The 25,136-nt window shown below is 59.4% G+C and overlaps 2 protein-coding genes across 2 annotated transcripts; both read right to left on the bottom strand.

The window, feature by feature from the left end:
- Positions 1-250: 250 nt before the first annotated feature.
- Positions 251-17,843, bottom strand: FBXO41 (F-box protein 41). Its single transcript, XM_061440972.1, has 13 exons — positions 17,329-17,843; positions 13,707-14,622; positions 9,658-9,886; positions 8,826-8,905; positions 8,393-8,703; positions 7,443-7,708; positions 6,936-7,051; positions 6,608-6,760; positions 4,108-4,203; positions 3,194-3,312; positions 2,688-2,846; positions 1,908-2,023; positions 251-1,290 (listed from the first exon to the last, which is right to left on the bottom strand). Exons 2-13 carry the CDS (start codon positions 14,426-14,428, stop codon positions 1,228-1,230), a joined length of 2,430 nt encoding a protein of 809 aa, XP_061296956.1. The 5' UTR covers positions 14,429-14,622; positions 17,329-17,843; the 3' UTR covers positions 251-1,227.
- Positions 17,844-21,044: 3,201 nt separating this feature from the next.
- Positions 21,045-23,094, bottom strand: EGR4 (early growth response 4). The gene is made up of 2 exons (XM_061441036.1): positions 22,740-23,094; positions 21,045-22,427 (listed from the first exon to the last, which is right to left on the bottom strand). Exons 1-2 carry the CDS (start codon positions 22,876-22,878, stop codon positions 21,115-21,117), a joined length of 1,452 nt encoding a protein of 483 aa, XP_061297020.1. The 5' UTR covers positions 22,879-23,094; the 3' UTR covers positions 21,045-21,114.
- Positions 23,095-25,136: the final 2,042 nt, after the last annotated feature.

Here is a 25,136-nt window from a genome sequence, read left to right as displayed (position 1 = left end):
TGTTGGCTCCTCTCTGCTCAGCACATCGGGTCCAATCACGCCTGGTTGGGGCTCAGGGTTGCAGGGTGCTGATAGGTCCCTGCTGCTGGCAGTGCTGTGATGGGTGTCCCCATGGCATAGGCACCTCCTGGCACCTTCAGGGTGGAGGATGGAGATGCCTGACCCTGCTGGATGCCTTCCCAAAGCCTTTTCCTTTGGAACAAGGGTGTTTTGGGGGTGATGGTGTCCTCACAGCAGAAGATGGAGAAGAAACAAAGAGGGATGAAAACCCAGCTGTGGCCATAGGTAAAGGATCTACAGGGCAGTTGGGTTGGTGCTTTCACAGCAGCTTTGGACGTCAGGGCAGTTTGGCCAGGATTTCTCCTTCAGGCTGCTCAGGAAGGCGATGAGATGGCAAATGTGGGTGCCCCATTCCAGTCCCAAACTCCGCATGGGACAACGCGCTCCGGTGGGACTCTGAGCTCCGGTGGATGCTGATGGGGACAGAAGCATGACCCGTGCTTCCTTGTGGATGAGGACTTTGGAGATGGTTTATTGCCTTGGCAGGAGGGTTTGGGTGGGCAGGAGGTGAGGCTGGAACCATCATGTCCATGGTGTCCTCTGGCTCCTACAGCCCCGGGATGCAGCTCTGCCACGCGCGCTTGTGCTGTGGTGGCTGCTGGCTTCTGGGCAGTGTTATCCCGGGTTTGGGTGTCCCTCTGATACACAAATGGACATGGAAACGAGTGGAAATCCTGCAGGAATGCTGAGCACTGTTTCCTCCGGAGGAACAGCCCCTTCCCACCCAACCTCCATCATCCCATGGATGGATAAGGATGGTCCAGCCGTGATGCTGACAACGGTGGGCTCTTGGCAGATCCATCCTCAGCTCCCACACCACCAACCAACCGAAACCCCCCCAGAAACAGAGATTGAAGAGAAAGACATTCCCCAAACAAGGATCCTTGGCAATGAGCAGCCACAAAGGGAGGTTCGAAGTCATCTTCCCTCCCAGGAACAAGCCCTGCCTCTTTGGGCAGCCAAAAATGTCCTGAAGTAGCACCTTTTGCCCGTGAGCTGGCCTTGGGGACAGGCTCTGGTTGCCCGTCCCTGAGGCCTGCAAGGGTTCAGGGTTTCTTTGTGCATGAGCCGGTGTCTCCGTGCCCCGGGTCCGGCAACGGATGAGCAGCGACGGTGGGTTTGGTTTCACGGAGCCTCTGGGAATGTGCTTTGTGGTTCCCTGAAGGACTAACAGCCTCCTTCCACCTTGATGTGCAAGATCTTGGAGAAGCCGGGTCTCTTCCTCAGGGCCTGGAAGAGGAGGAAAGAGTGGGGTTGGTGGGGGAGGACATGGAATCATTGAATAGTTTGGGTCGGAAGGGACCTTAAAGCTCCTCCAGCTCCAACCCCTGCCACAGGCAGGGACCCCTTCCACTAGAGCAGCTTGCTCCAAGCCCCTGTGTCCAACCTGGCCTTGAACACTGCCAGGGATGGGGCAGCCACAGCTTCTCTGGGCACCCTGTGCCAGCGCCTCAGCACCCTCCCAGGGAAGAGCTTCTGCCTAAGAGCTCATCTCAGTCTCCCCTCTGGCAGGTTCAAGCCATTCCCCTTGGCCTGTCCCTACATCCCTTGTCCCAAGCCCCTCTCCAGCTTTCCTGCAGCCCCTTCAGGCACTGGAGCTGCTCTCAGGTCTCCCCTTCAGGAGCCTTCTCTTGTCCAGGCTGCCCCAGCCCAGCTCTCTCAGCCTGTCTGAGGCATCCCTGTGCATGGCAGGGGTTGGAACTGGATGAGCTTTAAGGTCCCTTCCAACACAAACCACTCTGTGACTCGATGATTCAATGGCTACCGCAGTGGATGAGTTTGCCCCCGGCCTCCAAGGGGACCTGGGGCTGGTGACACGGGGGTCACCTGGGACTCACATCCTTTACCTGGAGTTTGTTCACCATTTCCTCAAACATCTTCTTGGCTTCAGGGCTATGGGGCTCCTTGAAGTAGTCCACGATGCCCACCTGCACGACGATGGACTTCAGGTTCCGGCACACACCTGCGGTACAGATAGTGCCTGGTGTCTCCATAGCTCGGCTCAAACATCATGGACCCAAAAACCCGCCCAGTGCTCCTCAAGGCCTCCTGCTTCTGGGCAAACCTCACCTTGAGGATGGAGGAGACCCGTTTTTGATGACCCCTGTAGGGAGGTGGTGCTCTCCGAGCTGGTCCCTGATTGCCCTATCCCAAATGGCCCTTGGGAAACCCTTCCTCTTCCACGCAGAGGATGGTTCCCAGCAAGTCCAAGCACAGCCACACGTGCGTGACCACCAGGAGCAGTCCTCAAACAGACCCTGCTGCTGGTGTCAAGCCTCTTTCCCCAGGGGCTCCTATCAAACAGCTTCAGTAAATGGTGTGGCTCCAAACCCGGATGAGGGTGAACCTCAGGTGTGCCACAGGCATTGAGTCCTTGATTACATTCAATGGAGACATTGAGGTCTCCATCTTCCTATAGCCCATAGCTAGATCAGCTCTTCTTAACCCATCCTTGGCAGGGATCTGTTGGATCCCCTCTTCCACCATGGAGCTCCGTTACTCCCAGTGTTGGCACTGGGTTCTGTGGGTGCAGCTGGAAGGCAAGCTCTGGTTCATGGACCTGGATACCTGGTGGCCTTTTGGCCAATGGACGATGCTTTGCCTCCATCCCTGGCATTGCTACTCACTGTTGAAGTGCAGCAGGGCTTTGGGGGTGACCGGTGTGGAGGTCAGCACCAGCATCTCCAGCCCTTTCAGCCCCTCTCGACAGACCTCCGCTGCAACCTCCTGGTTGATCTCCGCCACGTGGTCCAGCTCCAGGACCTGAAGCCGCATGCAGTTTCGGGCTGGAAGGACAAAGAACCCTCCTAAGTGTTCCCAAACCCATGGAGACGAGGCCCTCAGTGCCATGGGTTAGTGGTGGCCTTGGCAGTGCTGGGGATTGGTTGGATTGGATGAGCTTCAAGGGCTTTTCCAACCTGGTTGATTCCATCAGGGAAGGGATAAGGCCACTGATGGGAAAGGGGTGATAGAAGGGATGGGTGGCACCAAGGAGGGGCAGGGTGCACGCCTGGTTCTTGGCGTGGGTTTCCTCACAGAGGTCCCCATGGGGCATCTCCTAGGGTTATAGCCTGCCCCCAGCAAGGTCCCTTCCCCTTGCCCTTGCCCCCGCCCCGAGCAGAGCTTCTCCTACCTAAGGAGGCCAGGCCCTGGACGCCGCATCCTGCCCCTCCGACGCCCAGCGCCCGCAGGTGGGGCCAGCACCTCCCGATCATCTGGAGGCAGCGGTTGCTGAATCGCGTCGGCTGCTGGCTGGGAACGGGGAGAGGATGGGGATGAGACACGAGGCAGGGGCTCACCCCTGGGAGGGTGCTGAGGCGCTGGCACAGGGTGCCCAGAGAAGCTGTGGCTGCCCCATCCCTGGCAGTGTTCAAGGCCAGGTTGGACACAGGGACTTGGAGCAAGCTGCTCTAGTGGAAGGGGTCCCTGCCCGTGGCAGGGGTTGGAGCTGGAGGAGCTTTAAGGCCCCTTCCAACCCAAACCACTCCATGGTTCTATGATTCTCCTGCCAGGAGACACCCGCCTCTGTGCACCTCAATCCAGGCTGTGGGGGGACATGACACTGCAGCAACCATCCCAGGACAAGAAGAAATGCCCCGAGCAAGCCCCATGGCATGGAGGTGACCTGCTCTGCTCCGTGAACCCCTTAGCACTGAGACGTTGTGGGGTGGGGATCCACCAGCATCTTGATCCCCCCAGAATGCTTTTCCAGCACAAGAACAACTGCAGCCATCTCCCTAAGCAGCGACTCGATGTTTAAAGCCATCCAGGCCCTTCAGGGCTGCTGTTACATGAGCAGTGAGGAGCTCAGATAAGCCTTTGATGTTCAGTGTCACCCATCACGGCTCCCCTTTCATCTCTGGTGTTAGCAGTGCCCTGGAAACATTCCTGCCTCATCAGGGTTGTGTCTATCCCCATCACCGCCCAGCCAGGACAGGGAGGGATGGGACTGAGGTCCTGGTCCCCAAAACTGGCCTCAAAGGAGCTTCCCCCCCTCCAGCAAATCTGGACCTTTCCAACCTGGCCTCCTCCTAACATGGCTCTTACCAGGGATGCAGAGGTGCGACCTGGAGGGAGATGATGTCCCTGCAGCCTGCTCCAAGGGCCCAGATCACTTCATGACCCACAGGGTCCGTAGCGCTCCTGGAACAACACAGAGGACACGTGGTGGCCCCCACTGGCAGTGATGCTGCCCTGGGGGCTGTGTCTGCAGCCCCTGTGATGCTGCATCTCCCTGCACCTGGAGGAACAAATCTGGTTGTTATTCATAGCCCGTGGTCAGACAATCCCAACACCGATCCATGCGGGAAGGCTGGAGGCATTTCTGTCTGGAATTGTGCCTATGGATGTGGAATGGCAACTAAGAATGGAAGAAGGTGAGGCTGAAGATGAGGTTAGGCTGAAGGGAAGGTTGATGGTTGAAGGTGGGGTTGTTGGTTGAAGGTGAGGTTGTTGGTTGAAGGTGAGTTTGATGTGAGCCTGAAGGTGAGGTTGAGGATGGGGTAAGGCTGAAGGTGAAGTTATTGGCTGAAGGTGAAGGTCAAAGTCTTCCAGATACAAAGGTGTCAAGTGATGGAACTGAGCCAGCCAGGCCATGTACCCTTGCAGAGCAAATCCCTGCAGGTCCCATTGGGTTGGATTCGTTCTCCACCCGCCCAGCCCGGATGGGGAAGGTGCCAGGACGTGGTTAAGGATGTTTCAGCTGAGGGATGGTAACTCCATGGCCTTGTACCAGCTCTGCGGTTGCGCCACCACGTCTGTAGGTGGCTCTTGGCCAGATGTTGCTGCAGAGGTGTCCTGTAGGGTCTTCCTTGTGTTTTGGAGGTATCAAACAGGCCTCATGGGTGCTGCTGGCTCCATGGAGGTGCAGGTTTAGGCGTGCTGCCACTGCCTCAGAGGAGCTTTCACTGTTGGCTTCCAGTACCAAGTCAATGGAGGAGAGAGCTCAGAGAGCATCACCCTGATGCCCCCAGCCCAAAGGCTCTTTCAGGCCGTGAAGCTGCCTCCTGGGCCACGCTTCCCGACTCCAAATGACCCACTTCAAAGCTAGAGGCAACCTAAAAATAGGCGATGGGTGTTATCTGGAGTGCTGCACGTGTCTCCACTGAAGAAGCTTCCAAGAGCCCCTTGTGTTTGGGTTAATCAGAGCATGAGTCAGTCACAGGTTAGCAACGTGCCAGGAGAGCTTGAGCCGGCTCCGATGCCCTTGGAAGGGCTGATGGAGGAGTCTTGGGGTCAAACCCAGCAGCACGGGGCTGCATCATGGTGTGGGATGCCCCCATCAGAGCCATGTCTGAAGGAGTCTCCATCCTGGGCTGGATCAGGGCACCCATCAGCTGCAGATCAAATGGATGCCAAGGGGGCATCTACGTGGTGCAGGGGAGCAAGGATCCTCCCCCTTGAGTGTATAGGAAAGGTAAATCCTGTCTCCACCGGAGGAAGAGCCTCTTCTGGAGGTGGCCAAGACCAAGGAGCAGCCAGAGATCTCTCCTCAAGGACCTGCATCATGATCCTGGTGTCCAGGGTGGGTCTTAGCAATCCTGTGGCAGAGCTGTTCCAAGGACCCCAAGGTCTCTTCTCCCCATTAGAAGCCTTCCTTAAGGGGTAGCAGTCAGGTAGGACCTCACCGGGGCCTGGTGTTGGTGCACCTCTTCTCTAACACAAAGCAGTGTCCCCACACCAAGACCCCGCTGATGACTCCGGATGAGGTGGGAATGGTACCGGGATGGTGGGAATGGAGCTGGAAGGGAAACACCTGCATGGGAACATGCCAGAAGAGGATGAGAGTTGGGAGGATGGCTTGCTCTGGGGACACATGGAAAGGTGGATCCTTCACACCTGGCCTGATGGGCTGTGTTCTGACAGGGAATGGGGATGGGAAGCAGAGCAGTCCCAGCACATCGGCAGGTAGAAGGAGGTGATCCTGCCCCTCTGCTCTGCTCTGCTCTGGTGAGACCCCACCTGCAGCACTGTGTGCAGTTCTGGGGTCCTCAGCATGAGAAGGACATGGAGCTGTTGGAACAAGTCCAGAGGAGGCCACGAGGATGCTCAGGGGCTGGAGCACCTCCTGTATGAAGACAGGCTGAGGAAGTTGGGGCTGTTCAGCCTGGAGAAGAGAAGGCTGTGTGGAGACTTCAGAGCAGTCTTCCAGTATCTGAAGGGGGCCTATAGGGATGGTGGGGAAGGACTCTTCATTGGGGACTGTAGTGACAGGACAAGGGGTGATGGGTTCAAACTGAAACAGGGGAAGTTCAGGTTAGATGTAAGGAAGAAGTTCTTTACTGAGGCGCTGGCACAGGGTGCCCAGAGAAGCTGTGGCTGCCCCATCCCTGGCAGTGCTCAAGGCCAGGTTGGACACAGGGGCTTGGAGCAAGCTGGTCTAGTGGAAGGGGTCCCTGCCTGTGGCAGGGGTTGGAGCTGGAGGAGCTTTAAGCTGCCTTCCAACCCAAACCATTCCATGATTCTACAATCCTATCCCATGGATGTTCCCAGCCAAGGAACCACAGGACCCCAGGGTAACAAGGGGCGATGCTGGTGCCCCCCTTACCGGTAGGTGACCGCCTGCAGGGCCCGGCAGTAGCAGCTCGCCAGCCACAGCGACCGGTCCGTCAGCACGTTGGGGCAGTGCGAGATGCGCAGGATGAGCAGGTTGCTGCCCGTCGCCTTCAGCAGGGACTCGAGCCCGGCTTCCAGGCAGCCCCTGGTGGGAATAGCAGCAGGGTCAGGGGATGTGGGGCTCCAGGACACCCAAACCCCACAGCAGGAGTTGGTCCATGGGCATCCATCAGCGGAAACGGGATGCTGGGACTCGCAGAGCATCATCGTCCCTGAGGAGCAGTGGCTCCGGCTGTGTGAGGAGGATGCCCAGGACTCACCGTGTGCTCTTCATGTAATCCTCCTTGCTCTCCTTCTTCCCTCGCTGCCGTGGCTTGAGGTTTTGGAGGGTGAGGGAATGCATCTGGGTGCACCACTGGGACAGCATGGCCAGGAACTGGGGGGACAGGGGTGGCCGTCACTGATGAGGGATGCCCTCAGCATGTCTCAAACCACCCATCCCTGGCACATGCACACACGTACAGGCATTTCTGCACGCACACACGTGCCATATGTATGTGGAAACGCTGTGTGCAAATCACATGTATGACAAAAGCACGTGTACATGTGAGCCCATGCCCACAAGCATGCACATGTGAGCATGCAACACATCCAGCCACCAGTGCTGGCACACAGCCGCGTGTGGCCGTGACCATAACACCACCACAATCACCACCAGCGAGACGCTCGCTCAGCACCATTCTAGATGGAACTGGATGACCTGAAGGCCCTTCCCAGCCCCAACCGCTCTGTGATCCTAGAGGAACGGTCTCTCCCATCCCCGGTACCTTGGAGGACACCCTGGCGTTCTCCAGCAGCACCCGTGTCCACACGGCCGGGTGCCGGGCCACGAACTTCCAGTCCTTGCACACCTCGGCCGCCCGCAGCAGGGTCTTGGTGTCCAGGTAGGTGAAGATGCAGAAGAGAGCTGCCCGCATCTTGAGGATCTCGGGGCTGATCACCTCACTGGAGTGCCCGGGGCTGCCCCTCTCCAGCCACCCCACTTTGCCCCCGGCCCCCTCGGTCCTGGCTGCGGGACATCCATCAGTGGCCACTGTTGGAGGATGATGAATCATAGAATCATAGAATGGTTAGGGTTGGAAAGGACCTGAAGATCATCCAGTTCCAACCCCCTGCCATGGGCAGGGACACCTCACACTAAACCATGGCACCCAAGGCCTCATCCAACCTGGCCTTGAACACTGCCAGGGATGGAGCATTCACAACCTCCCTGGGCAACCCATTCCAGTGCCTCAGCACCCTCACAGGAAAGAATTTCCTCCTTAGATCCAATCTAAACTTCCCCTGTTTCAGTTTGAACCCGTTACCCCTTGTCCTGTCACTACAGTCCCTAATGAAGAGTCCATCCCCAGCATCCCTATAGGCCCCCTTCAGACACTGGAAGCTGCTCTGAGGTCTCCACGCAGCCTTCTCTTCTCCAGCCTGAACAGCCCCAACTTTCTCAGCCTGTCTTCATACAGGAGGTGCTCCAGCCCCTGATCATCCTCGTGGCCTCCTCTGGACTTGTTCCAACAGTTCCATGTCCTTTTTATGTTGAGGACACCAGAACTGCACACAATGCTCCAGGTGAGGTCTCACGAGAGCAGAGCAGAGGGGCAGGATCACCTCCTTCTCCCTGCTGGTCACGCTCCTTTGGATGAAGGGATGCTCTGCGCGTCCACCCGCATCCCTCACCTCCCATCCTCCCACCCCACCAGCAGACCCCATTGCGCCTCACCCGTGAGCCGGCAGCTGCCGGTGGGTCGGGATGCGGCGGATCCGGGTGCCTCCGGCTCCCATCCCTCGGCCTCGGACTCGGTGGTGCGGGAGCCCACGTCGGACACGTCTCCCTCCTCGCCCTCGGTGCTGTTGCGGTAGGGCCGGCGGTGCCAGTTCTGGATGGCCTGACGGCGCAGCCCCGAGCCCCGGCCGCCGTCCCGTGTGGGGTAGGGGTGCCCGTCCGCGGTGTCGTCCGTGGGGCACGGCTCCGCGCTGTCGCTGTCGTAGCAGCCCGAGCTCTGTGACACGGCTTTCGCCCGGCTTGAGGCCCTGCAGGATGGAGATGCTCAACCTCAGCGCTCCCCAGGGCGTGCGTCCCCTTCCCGGGACGCCCACCAAAACCCGGAGCATCCCATTAGGATTCCAGTCAGGAACGACCCAGGGGCACTCACCCGGTGCTGGAGGAGGAGCGCTGGTTGGACACACCGTAAGGACCATGCGCGGCCACCCCTGGCCCTGGGTGCCGGTCTCTCTGTGGGGAGATGGGCAAGAGGAGCCAAAGTGGTGAAACCCAGTGGTGCAGCCAAGGGAGACAACCCTGATAACGCACCCTGGGCCTGATGTGGTTTGGGGTGAGGCTAAACCCAAATGGGATGCAGAGGAGCATCTTGGAGGAGGGCCACAAGGGTGATGAGGGGCTGGAGCACTGCCCATATGGGGGCAGGCTGAGAACACTGGGGCTGTTCAGCCTGGGGAAGAGAAGCTGCGTGGAGACCTCGGAGCAGCTTCCAGTGTCTGAAGGGGGCTACAAGGATGCTGGGGAGGGACTTTTCATTAGGGACTGCAGTGATAGGACAAGGGGTGATGGATTCAAACTGAAACAGGGGAAGTTCAGGTTAGACCTAAGGCAGAAGTTCTTTACTGAGGCGCTGGCACAGGGTGCCCAGAGAAGCTGTGGCTGCCCCATCCCTGGCAGTGTTCAAGGCCAGGTTGGACACAGGGGCTTGGAGCAAGCTGCTCCAGTGGAAGGGGTCCCTGCCCGTGGCAGGGGTTGGAGCTGGGTGATCTCAAGGTCCCTTCCAAGCCATTCCATGATTCTATCATCCCATAGAACCACCTTGCCCACGCTCACCACGGAAACCACCAAGAAGCAACCTCCCTTTCGCATCCCCCCCTCCAGGACCCTCCATTTCCCCATAGCACCCACGCGGGCACCCCGACCCTTCCCCACCCAGCCCTCTCCATCCACCCGCAGCAGTGGTGGCGGTGGTGGTGAGGGGGTACCTGTGCCCGTGCAGGGAGCGCCCTGGGGGGGACCTTGGTGCCGGGGGTGCCGCAGCGGCCCAGGCTGCCGTTGGGGGTGGTGCCGCAGCTGCTGCTGATGATCTGGAGCTGCTTCTCGGCGCGGTCGGCGCGGTCCAGCAGCTCCTCGATGAAGCGCTGCAGCCGCACCTTGGCGTTGGCCTCGCGCGCCGCCGTCTCCTTCAGGAACTGGTCGATCTGCAGCACCTCCCTGTGCGGGGTGGGGTGTGGGGGGGAGCAGTGGGTGACACCCCCGGCCCATCCCCTACATCCCTGCTGAGCACCTCCATGCACGGGGTGCGAGAGGAAGGGCCCTGCTTGTGCGCGTCTGGACCGCTCGTCGTTAGCCTGGGTCGGGCTGGATGGGTCCTGGGCATGGGCTGGGGCAGAGCAGGGACTAAGGGGTGCTGCAGGCAAGCAGGGGGATGCTGGCACCTTGTTTTGGGGGTGGATGACATCCTTTGCCTGGGTGAGCAGTGCTCCCAGGACTGGAGGCTCTTGAGTGCAATGGAGTGGAGGGAAGGGGGTGATGATAGGACAAGGGGAATGGCTTGAACCTGCCCGAGGGGAGACTGAGATGAGCTCTTAGGCAGAAGCTCTTCCCTGGGAGGGTGCTGAGGCGCTGGCACAGGGTGCCCAGAGAAGCTGTGGCTGCCCCATCCCTGGCAGTGCTCAAGGCCAGGTTGGACACAGGGGCTTGGAGCAAGCTGCTCCAGTGGAAGGGGTCCCTGCTCGCGGCATGGTTTGGAGCTGGATGGGATTTAAGGTCCCTTCCAACCCAAACCAGCATAGGATGCTATGATGCTGTGGTGGGAGGATAGAGGTGCATGGCCCCCATTTGGGGCAGACTTAAAGGAAACACCTTAAGGGCAGCTTGAAGTCCTTAAACCCAACTCAGCCCCCAAACCACCCCCAGCTCTGCGTTGGACACTGCCAGCAGCTCACTGACCTGGTGTGGCCCCATCCCACCCTGCGTGCCCACATTAGGGTGCACACAGCACACAGCCACCGTGCACCCCCACAAGTGCACCCCATGCGTGCGCAGAGCCAGCCCACGTGCATGGGCACCATGGAAACACGAATGCAGATGTAGACCCCGATGCACGTGCACGGGCAGACACATGTACGGTCGGTTGCATACGCACCCAAAACCACCCACACAGCCAATGGTGCGCACACACACGTGCACGACCGCTCTCACACCTTATCTTGGCATCCATGAACCCCTGAAGGTGCACAAGCACAGCTCCTCGTGTCTGTCTTGTGCACACCCAACCATGCACACCCAACCCTGCACACCCAACCCTGCACACCCAACCCTGCACACCCAACCTTGCACACCCAAACTTGCACACCCAAACTTGCACATCCAACCTTGCACACCCAACCTTGCACACCCAACCCTGCACACCCAACCTTGCACACCCAACCTTGCACACCCAACCTTGCACACCCAACCCTGCACACCCAACCTTGCACACCCAACCTTGCACACCCAACCCTGCACACCCAACCCTGCACACCCAACCTTGCACACCCAACCCTGCACACCCAACCTTGCACACCCAACCTTGCACACCCAACCCTGCACACCCAACCTTGCACACCCAACCCTGCACACCCAACCCTGCACACCCAACCTTGCACACCCAACCCTGCACACCCAACCTTGCACACCCAACCCTGCACACCCAACCTTGCACACCCAACCCTGCACACCCAACCTTGCACACCCAACCTTGCACACCCAACCCTGCACACCCAACCTTGCACACCCAACCTTGCACACCCAACCCTGCACACCCAACCCTGCACACCCAACCATGCACACCCAACCATTCACACCCAGCCTTGCACACCCAACCCTGCACACCCAACCTTGCACACCCAGCCATGCACACCCTACCATGCCCACCCAACCCTGCACACCCAACCTTGCACACCCAACCATGCACACCCAACCTTGCACACCCAACCTTGCACGCCCAACCCTGCACACCCAACCTTGCACACCCAACCCTGCCCACCCAACCATGCACGCCCAACCATGCACACCCAACCTTTCACACCCAACCTTGCACACCTAACCATGCATGCCCAACCATGCACACCCAACCTTGCACACCCAACCCTGCACACCCGACCTTGCACACCCAACCATGCACACCCAACCATTCACCCCCAGCCTTGCACACCCGACCTTGCACACCCAACCATTCAAACCCAGCCATGCACACCCAACCCTGCACACCCAACCATTCACACCCAGCCTTGCACACCCAACCTTGCACACCCAACCCTGCACACCCAACCCTGCACACCCAACCTTGCACACCCAGCCACACCAATATGCACTGGAGTGTGAAGGAGGCAGAGAGCAGCCCTCAGTGACACAATTCCCTTTGCTGCTTCTTGATTGCCATTTAATTACTAATTAGTTACCCCCCAACCTGCCATTTGCAGGGTGAACCTGGGAGCTCCTCGGGAATGATTTGGGAAGGCTCCCAGCAAGGGGCCCCAGGGGATTTGGAAGGCAAATGGGTGCTGGCACAGCGTGTAAGGTGATGCTGATGGTTATCACCCGCATCTCTCGCATCCCCATGGACCGGGTGGAAAAACACTCCTGGCACAGCAAACGGAGCCCAGGAGCAAGAAGCCTCCCCTGGGGACGATGGGCTCGTGGTGGTTTGGAGCTGGTGGGGCTGGGAATGGTTTGATCTGGGAAGGGCGAAGCTGGCTGTGCTGATGGAAATGGTTTTCCCGTTTATAGGAAAAGGAATCTATTTTCATCAGGTCTCCTCACGCTCCCTCTGCAACCTGGCAACTGGTTCTGCCACTGTGGCTGGAGGAGTCTGGGGACAGACGAGGACAGGCAAGGGGTTTCTGTACAAAAAGGAGGCAGTTTGGGGCATAAACTCCGGGTTTTTTGTGGCAATGGTGTCCAGGGTCCACCACGGACCAAACAAGATGCATAGAATTCCTCGTTGTGAGGGTGCTGAGGCGCTGGCCCAGGGTGCCCAGAGAAGCTGTGGCTGCCCCATCCCTGGCAGTGCTCAAGGCCAGGTTGGACACAGGGGCTTGGAGCAAGCTGCTCCAGTGGAAGGGGTCCCTGCCCGTGGCAGGGGTTGGAACTGGAGGAGCCTTCACATGCATCCAAACCAAGAGGCATTGCCCTTATCCAACCCCAGCATCACCTCACTGCTCACCCCAGCACCAGCCAGTCCTGGGAACCTCATTTTGGAGTCAAAGCCATTCGTGAAGACGCTGACTATGGTGAGGATGGAGACAAGGCCATGACTGTCCCCCACTGTGCTCCTCATTGACCCTATGGAGCGCTCCAGCTTTGCTAAGAAACCCCTGAGGAACAAGGTCTGGTTTGCTTGAGCATCAACAATGGCAAAATGGCCCAGTGCTTGACCAGAGGGGAACTCGGGAGCAGGACTGGATGGGAAGGGGGTGTTAAGTGGGGAACATGGGATGAAAATGGGGATGGCAGTGCCATGGTCCTGACAGCGAATGGAGGTCTATTTGGGCTCCTTGGGCTGTCCCATCTTCCTTCTAGGAGAAAAGCCCTGCATTAGGCAGGGCCAAGGTGGCCCCATTGGACAGGTCAATGGGATTCCTCAGGTTGTATCGGGCTGGATAATTCAGGTGTGGAGCCAGAGGGGATGACCCAGGGTTTTGGGAAGACAGCCTTTGGTGCTAGAGATGGGCTGCAGCAGCGTGACCACCACCGTGTTCCTGGGCAGGACATGAGGATGGCCATGTGCATCCCCATGTACCTGGCCATGTCCTGGGGGCACCGGTGGCTATGGGACCAGGTCTGCCATGATGTGACCAAGCTATAGACCTCAGGTCTGTGTGGACATTGCACGGGAGAAGATGCAAAACCTGATGACAGACGATGGCAATGGACGTTGGCAAAGGGACTGTGCCCTAGCACTTGGTCTGAGGGTTCGGTGATGGGCTCCTCAGGGTTCACCATTCCAATGGAATCCCCCCCCCCCCTTCAACCAGGACCAAGGACTCACTGTTGCTTGCGGGTGAGCTCCTGCTCCTTCTGCACCAGGTCCTGCTTGAGGGAGGCCAACATCTCCACGCTGACATCCACTTGACGGGACAGTTCAGACGCCCGGTCCTCCAGCTCCTGCTTCTCCCTGCTGAGCCTCAGGCTCTCCTGCTTGGCCTTCTCCAGCTCCGAGCTCTTGCGGTCCAGCTCCACCTGGAGCCGTCCCACCTGGGACGCGATTTTCTGCTCCACCTCCTCCGTCAGCTTCTCCAGCCGCTTGTCCACCTCCAGCTTCTCAAAGGCGCGGATCTTCAGGCGGGCCAAGCCTTCCTCATAGGCACTGTCCATAGCGGCCGGCGGCGTCGGGGCCGGCGCCACGGCTTTGCTGCGGGTGAAGATCTCGGTCAGCGGGATCTCGATCTCATGGACGTAGCGCGGCGATGGGGAGGAGGACGGCGCCGGCTCCAGCTCCTCGGCAGGGACCAGGTCGCAGGAGAAGCGCTGGTCCTTGCCTTGGAAGGAGGTGCTCTCAAAGTAGTCCCTGCGCGCGGCCGGCGTCAGCAGAGCCCCGTCGGCGGCCAAGGGGAAGACGGCGGCATCGCAGATGCTGTTGGTCTTGGAGAGGACGTAGAGGGTCTCGTAGGTGTGGTTGTACTCCAGGTGCGCCCGCAGCGAGGAGAGGCTGCGGAAGCGCTTGTGCTCCCCGCAGCGCGGGCACCGGTAGGGCAGGTCCAGCGAGGCCATCCCTCAGCTACGCAGCCCGGTACGCGGGACCCTGCTCATGGCAAGGCAGGGCTGGACCCGGGGCACGCGGGGTGGGGTGCGGAGCCCCCCGTGGCGGGGCTGTGGGTGCGCTGGGGCATGGCGGGGAGGGAGGCCTGGGGTGGAAGCGGGGTCCGGAGGCGCTGGGGGGTGTCAGCATCGAGCGGTGGCGGGCGCTGGAAGAGATGGGGGTCAGTGATTGAGGGGTGCGGGTGACCAAGAGTCGCACCTTGGTCCTGCTTCTTGGTCCCCTCGCTGCCTCCGTCCCACCCTCCCATGTTCCTTGCATTGAGGCACGACCCTTGGGAAGCTCCATAACCTTTGGGAAGATCCGCAACCCTTGGGAATATCCACAAACTATGGAAGGATCCGCAACCCTTGGGAATATCCACAAACTATGGAAGGATCCACAACCCTTGGGAATATCCACAAACTATGGAAGGTTCCGCAACCCTTGGGAATATCCACAAACTATGGAAGGATCCACAACCCTTGGGAATATCCACAAACTATGGAAGGATCCACAACCCTTGGGAATATCCACAAACTATGGAAGGATCCACAACCCTTGGGAATATCCACAAACTATGGAAGGATCCACAACCCTTGGGAATATCCACAAACTATGGAAGGATCCGCAACCCTTGGGAATATCCACAAACTATGGAAGGATCCGCAACCCTTGGGAATATTCACAAACTATGGAAGGATCCACAACCCTTGGGAATATTCACAAACTATGGAAGGATCCACAACCCTTGGGAATATCCACAAACTATGGAAGGATCCACAACCCTTGGGAATATCCACAAACTATGGAAGGATCCGCAACCCTTGGGAATATTCACAACAATTGGGAAGCTCCACAACCCTTGGGAATATCCACAAACTATGGAAGGATCCACAACCCTTGGGAATATTCACAACAATTGGGAAGCTCCACAACCCTTGGGAATATCCACAAACTATGGAAGGATCCACAACCCTTGGGAATATCCATAAACTATGGAAAGATCCACAACCCTTGGGAAGATTTGCAACCTTTGGGAAGATTCACAACCCTTGGGAAGATGTATAAGGTGTGTAACCCTTGGGAAGCTCCATAACCAGTGGCGAGATCTGTATCCATAACCGTTGGCAAGATCTATACCCATTGAGAAGGTACTCCAGCCCTTGGAAAGGTTCACAACCATTTAGGAGGATGCAGCCACAAGGAATCTGGACATCCCATGGGAAAGCTCCCTCCATCCACCCTGAGCACCCACAGAGGGGTGACCATGTCCTTTCTTGGCCAACCGCCCCTCACTGAGCCCCTGCAGTGTGAGGGGTCTCCAGGAGCATCCCTGTGTCCAGCACTGGGTCTGGAGCCCCCTTCTCCAAGCGAAGGGTGACCCATTCCTGCTAGCTCAGTCTCACAACAGGATTCATTCCCATTCTCATCAGTGACCTCTCCAGGGCTATAGGACCCCATAGACCCCGTGGTCTGATGCCAAGGGCATGGTGGCTTCCCAGCCAGAAGAAGGTCTCTTTGGGGACCTGGTTTATCCCCCCCATCATCAAATCCTCCATGGCATTGCAGGGGAAAACCCCCCACCCTTGTGGAATGGGAGCTTGGGATGTCCCCATGGTCTCCTCCAGCCTGGGAGACACAAGCACACGTTGGAGTGCATCCCTGCAATGCCTTCACCCCAAAACACCACCAGCACCCATGGGTGGGAGCATCCCTTCCTCATCCCTCTGCAGTATCCCTCAAAGGGCTCTTCCCACCATCCCAAAACCCCTTTGAGGCCCCCCCTGCACTCCACAGCCCCCATCCTTGGTGAGCACTCCACCACCCCGAAACCTCCATCCCTGCTCATCCCCATAGCTCAGCACCTCCTCAGTGAGCACAACCAGGCCAGGAGGCTTTGGGAAACCATTTTAAAGGGAAAGAACAGTAAAGGCGAGAAATCCATGGAAAACCAGAGCTGGGATGCGGTGGAAGGAAAGCTGGAAGCGCCTGGCTGTGTTTTGGGGTTACAAAACAGCCTCACACCTTAACCCCCAGCACCCGGCACACACAAAGCACCACCGGCAACTTCAGCTGCTGCCGATGGGATGAGAAAGCGCTTTTCCACCATGGGGATGGGGCCACAGCATCCGGCCACCCATAGCTCAGGCCTGGAGCCCTGCCGGCATCTCCTGCTCAGCCTCAGCCCCGTGTTTCCCAGCCATAATCCAAGGCAGGTCCGAAGGTTCGCATCGCCCCATCCCTGCCTTAGGCAGGTTCTATCCTCACCGTAAACCTCTCCCATCCCCAGCCACGACCGGGATTGAAGGGCATTATTAGCGGAGTCATTACTACGGCAGCCCCACGATTAAATCCCACCCGCATCCGGAGCCGGGAAAACGCTCCCGGCTGCCGGGAGATTGCAGCATTCCCGGGCTGCTCCGGCGCCGCTACCTGCGCTTCATCATGGATCCTCTCCGTGCATTGTTTAGCAGTTTTCCTGCCTCCAAGCCCCCAAAATATAGCATCAGCAGGCATCACCATTCCCGCCTGCTGGAAGAGGGTAGGGGAGGATGGAAAAGAGGGGTGGTGGTGGTGGAGGATGATGCCGGGTGGCGGATGCTCCCCGTTCCCGCTGGTCCCCATCCTTCCCCGGCTGAGGCTGCTGCGGGGTGGAGGCACCACGATGGGAGAGGTGCAGGGAGGCTCGCATGGAAAACCGGGATGCATCCATCCCCCAGCACCTGCAGCGAGGAGCAGCGGGTCCCTCCTCGCCCCATGGCAGCGGCTTTGTCCCCACCGCATCCCCCCCCTGCTCCCCAGTGGTCCATGGCGAGGAGCAGCCTGGGGACAAGCCACCACCTCCCCATGAGCATCCTGCTTCGCCCCGTACCTGGTGCTGGGCGCCGAGCTCCCGCGCTTGGCTCCTCTGATGGCAGCATCCCTCCTGCTTCCAGCACCGAGCGAGCCGCGGGGATACGGGATGGGGGCTGGACCACGCACACCCCAACACCCGCACAAAGGAGGAGGCTCAGGGCTTTGTCGGGAAAGAGGGATGTGGTTCGGGAGGGATGCGGCCCGGGAGGGAGGCAGGAATGGCTGGAAGCATCCGGCTCCCTGCGGCCAGCACCTCCATGCCAGCCAGGCCCTGGGGAGGGAGGGAGGGTGGTGGCTGCGGGAGGAGGAGGACGAGGACGAGGAGGAAGAGAGCAGAGGCTGAAGGCGCCGGGGGGAGGATGAGGGATGCTGGGGCACCCTGGGGACAGAGGGTCCCCGGGGCTGCGGGGCTCAGGGGGGGCTCTGCATGGCGAAGGGGCGAGGAGGGAGGGATGGAGGGAAGGAGGGAGGGAGGGCGAGCGCTGGCAGCCGCCTCCTCCTCCTCCTCCTCCTCCTCCTTTGCAGCCCCAGCCCGGGCTGTTTCTCTCCGTCGCTTTTCCTCCCTCACAGCTCCCTCTGCCTGCGTCCCCACGAACACCGCGGGCGCTCCGCCGGCCCTGCTGCCATGCGGCAGCCTCAGCCCGCATCTACCCGGCCCCACAGAACCCCCTTGTCCCTACCCGTACCCCTTTGTCCCCATCAGTCCCCTCCTGCCCCTGGCAGCCCCCGTCTGGAATCATCCCGGAGCATCCCCCTGGATGGGGGGTGTCTGCATCGCTCTTTCCCCATCCCAGGCTGGACCCACAGCTGCAGGGATTCTGGCTTGGTCCCGACCCAGTCTCTGAGCATCCGAGCTTGGTCCCTGTCTTGGCCCTGATCTGGTCTCTGATTGCCTTGGGTTAATCCTGACTGAGCCCCTGAGTTCCTTGGCTTGGTTCCTGGCTTGGTCCCCAGCTGGTCCCCAAGCACCCTGGCTTGGTCCTGATCCAGTCCCCAAGAATGCAGCATCATTCCAATCCAGTCAACAAGCACCACAGTTTGGCCCCTGGCTTCATCCTGATCCAGCCCCTGACCACCATGGCTTGGTCCCTGCCTTGGTCCTGATCTGATCCCTGATCACCCTCGTTTAATCCCTTCCTCGGTCCTGTTCTGGTGCTTGAGCATCCTGGCTTCATCCTGATCCAGTCCCCAAGCACCCTGGGTTGGTCCCTGGCTTGGTCCTGATCCAATCCCTGAGCATCCAGACTTGGTCCCTGGTTGAGTTCTGATCTAATCCCTGTCTTAATCCCTGCCTTGGTCCTGACTGAATCTCCACGTACCTTGGCTTCATCCCTGGCTTGGTCCCCAAGAAACCTGGCTTGGTCTTGATCCAGTCCCTTGAGCATCCAGGCTTCATCCTAATCCAGCTTCTGAGCACCCTGGCTTGGTCCTGATCCAGTCCCTACGCAACCTGGTTTAATCCCTGTCCTGGTCCTGGTTGAGTCCTCAAGCACCTTGGTCCCTGGTTTAATCCTTGGCTTGGTCCTGATCCAGTCCCTGAGCACCTCAGCTTGGTCCCCAGTGCCAAAGGCAGCCCAGTACTGATGTGTTCTTATCTCTGATGTGGACACGAGGGAAGATGTTTGGGGCCAGGATGCTGCTGGCCTGGGCTCAAGTGGTTCATCCCCATCCCTGGGGTTCAGGGTACCCCTGATCCTCCCCTCAGCCCCATCCCACCCCAGGAACCGCTGCTGTGATGGGAGCAGAGGGCGAGGGCTGGAGCCTCTCAGAGCTCTCAGGCTCAGCATCAATAATAGATGCACTTCCAGAGGGGTATTAATAAAGGCCTCATGCATGATGCATGGCGAGCGGCGAGGGGAAGCAGGGCTGTCTGCTGCTGACACGAGCTGATGTCCCATGGAGAGGTGCCCAGAATCTGTCCTCTTCCCAAAGCAAACCTGGGTGCTGAGTCCCTGGGAACGATATCTGGAGTGTGTGTGTGTGGGTGGGTGTCCGTCCCCCCCCAGGAAAAGGCTCTTTTTTGGTGCCTGGGCTCATCTGCATCCCATGGAGTGGTCCTTGCTCGGGATCACGTACCACACACATGGGGTGGTTCAGCTGCTGGGGCCGGCAATGCATGGGGCTGGTGGGGCACCAGCACCCTTGGGTGCCATCAGAGGTGTGAGCTCTTGTAAGGACAGTCAGGATTTACCCCTCATCCAGGTCTCCTGCTGAATCCTTTCCCCATCCCATCGCATCCCATCCTGTCCCTTGGGGGCCTCACATCCCCCGCCCAGCTTCCCACCCCAGCTCCATGGGGTCCTCCCAGCCCACATCAAGCCCCGTTCAGGGCATTGGATTCTGCTGGGATAACGGTATAAATGGGATTTAACCCTGGGATGCTCCAGTCCATGTGTTGGCAAAGGGCTGGGGGACACCGGGGGACAAGGCAAGGAGACCCCCCCCTTTCCTCCATAACATGGCTGGGGACAGATCCCCCCTCTCCAAGGGACAAAACCTGTTGGAGAGAGCAGGTTTCCAGCCATGCCCCTTCCCTGCCTCAGTTTCCCTGCCTCTATTCCCTGCATCTCATGAGCTGCGACATCTCCCGTGCCGCTGGATGTTCCCAGGGGAAGGGAACAGGCGTCTCTTGGCTCTTGAACCTGCCAAAAGGGAGGGAGCAAATGTCCAGCCTGATGGTGCCTGGATCCCCTCCAGCCCTGGGGATGTGCCAGGTTGAAGATGGGGAGCAGGGGCTGTATCCACCCCCCCCCCGTTTCCTGCAGGAGAAGCCTGCTAAGGACACATGGAGGGACCAGAATGGAGGCTCCGGGCTGGGATTTGGGGTCCCCCCAGTGAACCCCATGGCTCTGGATCCAAGTAGGGCAGATCCCTCCAGGGTTTGTTCCTATTGGAATAAACCCAGAGCCACGGCCCTGTTTTCTGTAAGGGACTCATGAGCCGGGAGCGGGGATCCCTTCCCCGCTCTGTGCCGGGACAAGACCCTTCTCCTGGGATAAGCCATCCACCGAGGGGATTTGGGATGCTCGGGATGAGGGCCACAACCCCCCACCCCCCCACTGCTCTGATTGATTTTCCTCTCTCTGCTAACTATTTAAGCACCTTTCTCCCCATAGGAGAGGTCCAAAGCAATGGAAATCCCACCGGCATCGGCTGCTAAACGGGACACAAAGGCAGGAACAAGGCAGAGAGGTCTTGGATCAGCTCAAATCTTTAATTAGAAAAATAGACAGGATTTTCTCATCCCGATAGAGGCTTTTTCCCATTTACAAACAGGATCATAATAACAGCAATAATAATCATGATAATGACATCACCTTTCCAAAGGGACCATCAGGCACCGGCTGCTGGAGCCTGCTGGCATCTCCCTCCTTTGGGAGAAAGGGTCGGTGCTGCTGTGCTGGGTGGTAAATAACCCATCAGGAGCATCCTGTAAAGTGCTGGCAGGGGGGAACCCCAGTCAGGTCGCTCCAAACACACATGGTCCATGGGTCCGGGGGTATAAAACCCATTTCTTTCTGTCCATGGGTTTTCATTTCCTCCCCCTGCCCTTGGAACAGGAGCAATAAAAACCACTCAGTCCCTGCAGTTTGGAGACGGCTCCGGGGCATCGAAGCTGCCGCATCCCCACCTCGGTCCAGCGCCGTGGCACCACATCCACCTCCCGCGCGCCCCTCTGCATCCCACCACGGGCCCGCTCCTTCGCCATCCTCTTCTCCAGGAGCGGGATGGTCCCAACCCCGGCTCTCCCACGAGAGGCTCGGGGGAACGTCGGGAAGCGCCGCGTCCCAGCGCCGGGCTCTCAGAGCGTCCCGAAGGAGAGCCCCACCGAGAAGAACCCCAAGCCCTTGAGCTTCTCCTCGGTGCGGGCTTTCTGCTTGAGGTGCACCTTGCTGTGGCGCTTCTTCTCGTCGCTCCGGGCGAAGCGGCGCCCGCAGGTGTCGCAGGAGAAGGGCTTCTCGCCCGTGTGGGTGCGGATGTGGGTGGTGAGGTGGTCGCTGCGGCTGAAGTTCCGCAGGCAGATGCGGCACTGGAAGGGTTTGTGGCCCGTGTGGATGCGGAGGTGCCGGTTGAGCTCATCCGAGCGGGCGAAGCTCCGGATGCAGTTCTCCACGGGGCAGGCGAACGCTTTCTCGTGGGGCTTGGGGCAGAAGCATTTGGAAGAGCACTTGGTCCGGCGAGTCTTCTTCTTGGGCTCGGCCAAGGCGGGAGGGGTGGGGGGAAGCAGGGAAGGGATGGAGGAAGAGGTGGCGTGGCCCAAAAAGTCCGTGCTGGGGACAGAGGGAGAGGGATGAGGATGGAGGAGCTCGGCGGAGCTCATCAGCGCCGGCAGGACTTCGGGCTGGGTTAAGGAAGCGTCGAATTCCGGGATCAAGGGAGGAGGGAGGTTGTGGATCTTGGTGTCGGCCGGGAAGTTCTCTGGCTCGCAGCCGAAGCCCAGATGGGTCCCGAAGCAGGGAGCATCCTCTGCCAGGCTGCCGAGCTCTGACTGGCAGCTCACGGACAAGACGCTCTCCATCTTGGAGCCCAGTGGATGGAATAGCCCCTGGCTGCTTTCTCCAGCTGGGAACGCTTCGGGAGATGGGTAACCAGAGGGCAAGTAGGCCTGATGCTGGGTGATGGGCTCCCATTGGGTGCAGGAGGCTTTAAACTTGTCCAGGGGTGGGGAGCCAGAGGGCAGCTTGATGTCCTGCTTGCTGTCCAGGAGCTTGGGTTGGAAGAAGCACTGGGAGGTGTTTCCCAAGGTGGGCTGTGCCTGCAGGGGTTGAGCAGCATCCGGAGTGGGGAAGCTGCCGTAGCCCTGCTCCGGGAATGGGGTTTGGGTGGATCCGTTCATTTCCGGCTGGCAGTTAGGATAAAGGTCCAGCTGGCTCTGAGCCACATCGGGACATGGATAAAGAGCATCCAGATGCCTTTGGTGGCCCTCGGAGGAGGCGAAGGGGGAGATGCCCAGGATCCCTGACATCAGGTTGAAGAGGGATTCCTGGTCCTGGGGATGCTCCGGTACCGCTTTGATGAAGAAGCTGCCGGTGTAGCTGAGCGAAGGGGAGGGCTGGCTGCCCAGCAGGGAGTAATCCACAGCCCCACCACTCATCGGGGTGCCCAGCACCTCACCTGAGGACACAGAGGGACCATGGTTACAGGGATGCTGGGATGCAGGGCTGGGGGGGGGAATACAGGGGAACAGCGGGATGCTGATGTTGCGTCACTGCGAGGTCCCCATCCTAGACGGGTCCCCAGGGATGCATGGAGAGACCTGGGCTTCACCCCCCTTCCCCAGCAGGAGCCCCCCATGGATAGTGGGGGGCTGTTGAACCCCTATCCAAGGACTAGGGGGATAGAGAGGGGAAAGATTCCCGTTTCCTGGCTGCAGCTCCCACTCCCAGCTGGATCCCTCATCCCTGCCCGGCCTCCTCCGGTCCTTACCTCCGAGGAAATCGCCTTCTGCCAGGAGTTGCTGCTCAGCCTGCCCCAAGCCTTGCAGGTCGCCGGGTTTCAGCTCGCAGCTTTCCTCGTATTTGGAGTAAAGAGGATCCGAGCAGGAAAAATCCATAACGTTGAGCATCTCCTTTGGAAGCACGGCCGGAGCGGGGAGGAGGGGGGGGGGGTGCCGGGCTGGAGCGAGCTCGGAGGGAGCAGGAGGATGCTCAAGGGAGAAGGAGGATGCTAAGGGGGAATAAGGGGATGCTCGGGGGGAATAAAGGGATGCTCAAGGGAAGGAGAGGGATGCTCAGGGCGAGCAGGGGGGTGCTTGGGGTACCCGGACCGAGCCGGGGCGGGGGGGGGGGGGGGGGTGCTCGGCGTAGATGCCAGGGATGCTCCGGGATGCTTGTGGCAATGGGGGGGATGCCGGGGCCGGGTGCGGGCAGCGATGCTGCACCCCCGGGTGATGGAGGGAGGGGGCGGTATCAGGTCCCGGGGGCCGGGCAGGGGCAGGCAGCAGCGGCAGCCCGAGCGGACGCCCGGCTCTGCCTCCCCTGCGCTCCCTTTATAGCTGCAGCGGGGCTGCTCCGACCTTCCGCCGCAGCCATTTCTGGAGTCCCCAGTGAGGCTGCCGTGACGTAAATGCCCATATATGGACTCAGGATGTAGGCTAGGGAGTCCCAATAAGGAAATCTCTCCCGTGACGCGGTGCCCCCTCCCTTCCCCTCCCCCTTTTCTCTCCCTCCGTGTTTTTTTTTTTCCCCTTTTCCAGCTCTTTTTAACCGAAAATCGCGATATTTTTATCAAATCTCTGCTCTGGGTGTGCACAGCATCACCCCCCCCCCCCCCCCCCCAGCACCCTGCCCGCATCTCCCCATCGCATCCACACCCCCCATGTGCACAGGCACGCGTGTGCAAGCACAAGCATCTGCAGCAGCCAGGGCTGGAGATGCACTAAGGGATACTGGGCATCCCTCTGCATCCCTAGCAAGGACCCGGGGCTCATTCCCCCTCCATCGCAGGCTGCTTTTCCTTCCAGATTCATTCCAGATTTAACTCTCCTCAGGCTTTTATTCTCCTCACGCTATTTTCTCCCCCCTCTCTCAATGCCTTTTGTTGCTCTTGCTCCTTCTAGAAGCGTGAAAGGTGCTGGGTTTGCTGTTCCCCCCCCTTCCTCCTCTCCCTCCCCTCCGTTCCATGCCTGGTTTTGCAACGCTTTCTGCTGGCAGCTGGGCTTTGCTTGGATTTGGAGCCGTGAAGTGGATGCCGGCTCCTCCTGCGATGGAGCGAGGAGCCAAAAAGAGACGGCAAAGCCGCGGCCAGCTCCGTTCAGTCATCCGAGTTCATGGCTTCCGCCCAGGCTGGCATGTAACAGGCATGGATCTGAGCTGGGAGAAGGAAGATCCATCCTGTAAACCCCAGAGGATCATCGAAAGGGGATGTTCTATCACCGGACTCAGAGCAAGCAGTGATTCGGAAGGATCCCGGCAGTGATTCCATCCTGAGCATCCTCCCGACCCCCCCAGTCACTGCACTGGGGTGAAGCCTCCACTGAAGCAAGGCTGGAGGCTGCTGCTTTTCCTGCTTGATTGTTTGGGGATGTCTAAAAGGCCAGCATCGATTTGGAGCTGATCCTGGATGAGTGGTGATGTTCTGGGGGGGGGGCAGATCACAACCAGCACAAGCAGTTTGGATGGGGAGGGGAAGGCTTTCTCTGGGCGTTCTGGTTGTTGGGTTCAGAGCACTGGAAACCACGTCTATAGCAGCATTGAGAGGTACAAACCCACTGCTTCCCAGTGCCAGGTGGCCCAGGGGAAGGTCAACTCCAAGATGGGGTCTGCAGGAGAAAGCTGAGGGGTGCAAAGGAGCCAGAAAGAAGGAGGGGACCTCTCCCCAGCACCCCTACCTGTGCGTTTTCATAGGATAGAAGAATCCCAGCCTGGTTTGCGTTGGGAGGGACCTTAAAGCTCCTCCAGCTCCAACCCCTGCCACGGGCAGGGACCCCTTCCACTAGAGCAGCTTGCTCCAAGCCCCTGTGTCCAACCTGGCCTTGAACACTGCCAGGGATGGGGCAGCCACAGCTTCTCTGGGCACCCTGTGCCAGCGCCTCAGCACCCTCCCAGGGAAGAGCTTCTGCCTAAGAGCTCAGCTCAGTCTCCCCTCGGGCAGGTTCAAGCCATTCCCCTTGGCCTGTCCCTCCAGGCCCTTGTCCCAAGCCCCTCTCCAGCTTTCCTGCAGCCCCTTCAGGCACTGGAGCTGCTCTCAGGTCTCCCCTTCAGGAGCCTTCTCTTGTCCAGGCTGCCCCAGCCCAGCTCTCTCAGCCTGGCTCCAGAGCAGAGCTGCTCCAGCCCTCGCAGCATCTCCATGGCCTCCTCTGGACTGCTGCACATCCAGACAGGT

This window comes from Pezoporus flaviventris, unplaced genomic scaffold (genome assembly GCF_033815535.1).
Source record: "Pezoporus flaviventris isolate CSIRO_AGI_PZ_B2104156 unplaced genomic scaffold, CSIRO_AGI_Pfla_v1 ptg000188l, whole genome shotgun sequence".
Classification (NCBI taxonomy): domain Eukaryota; kingdom Metazoa; phylum Chordata; class Aves; order Psittaciformes; family Psittacidae; genus Pezoporus; species Pezoporus flaviventris.
The sequence above is the reverse complement of the archived record's forward strand: the minus strand, read 5'-3'. Positions and strand labels throughout refer to the sequence as shown.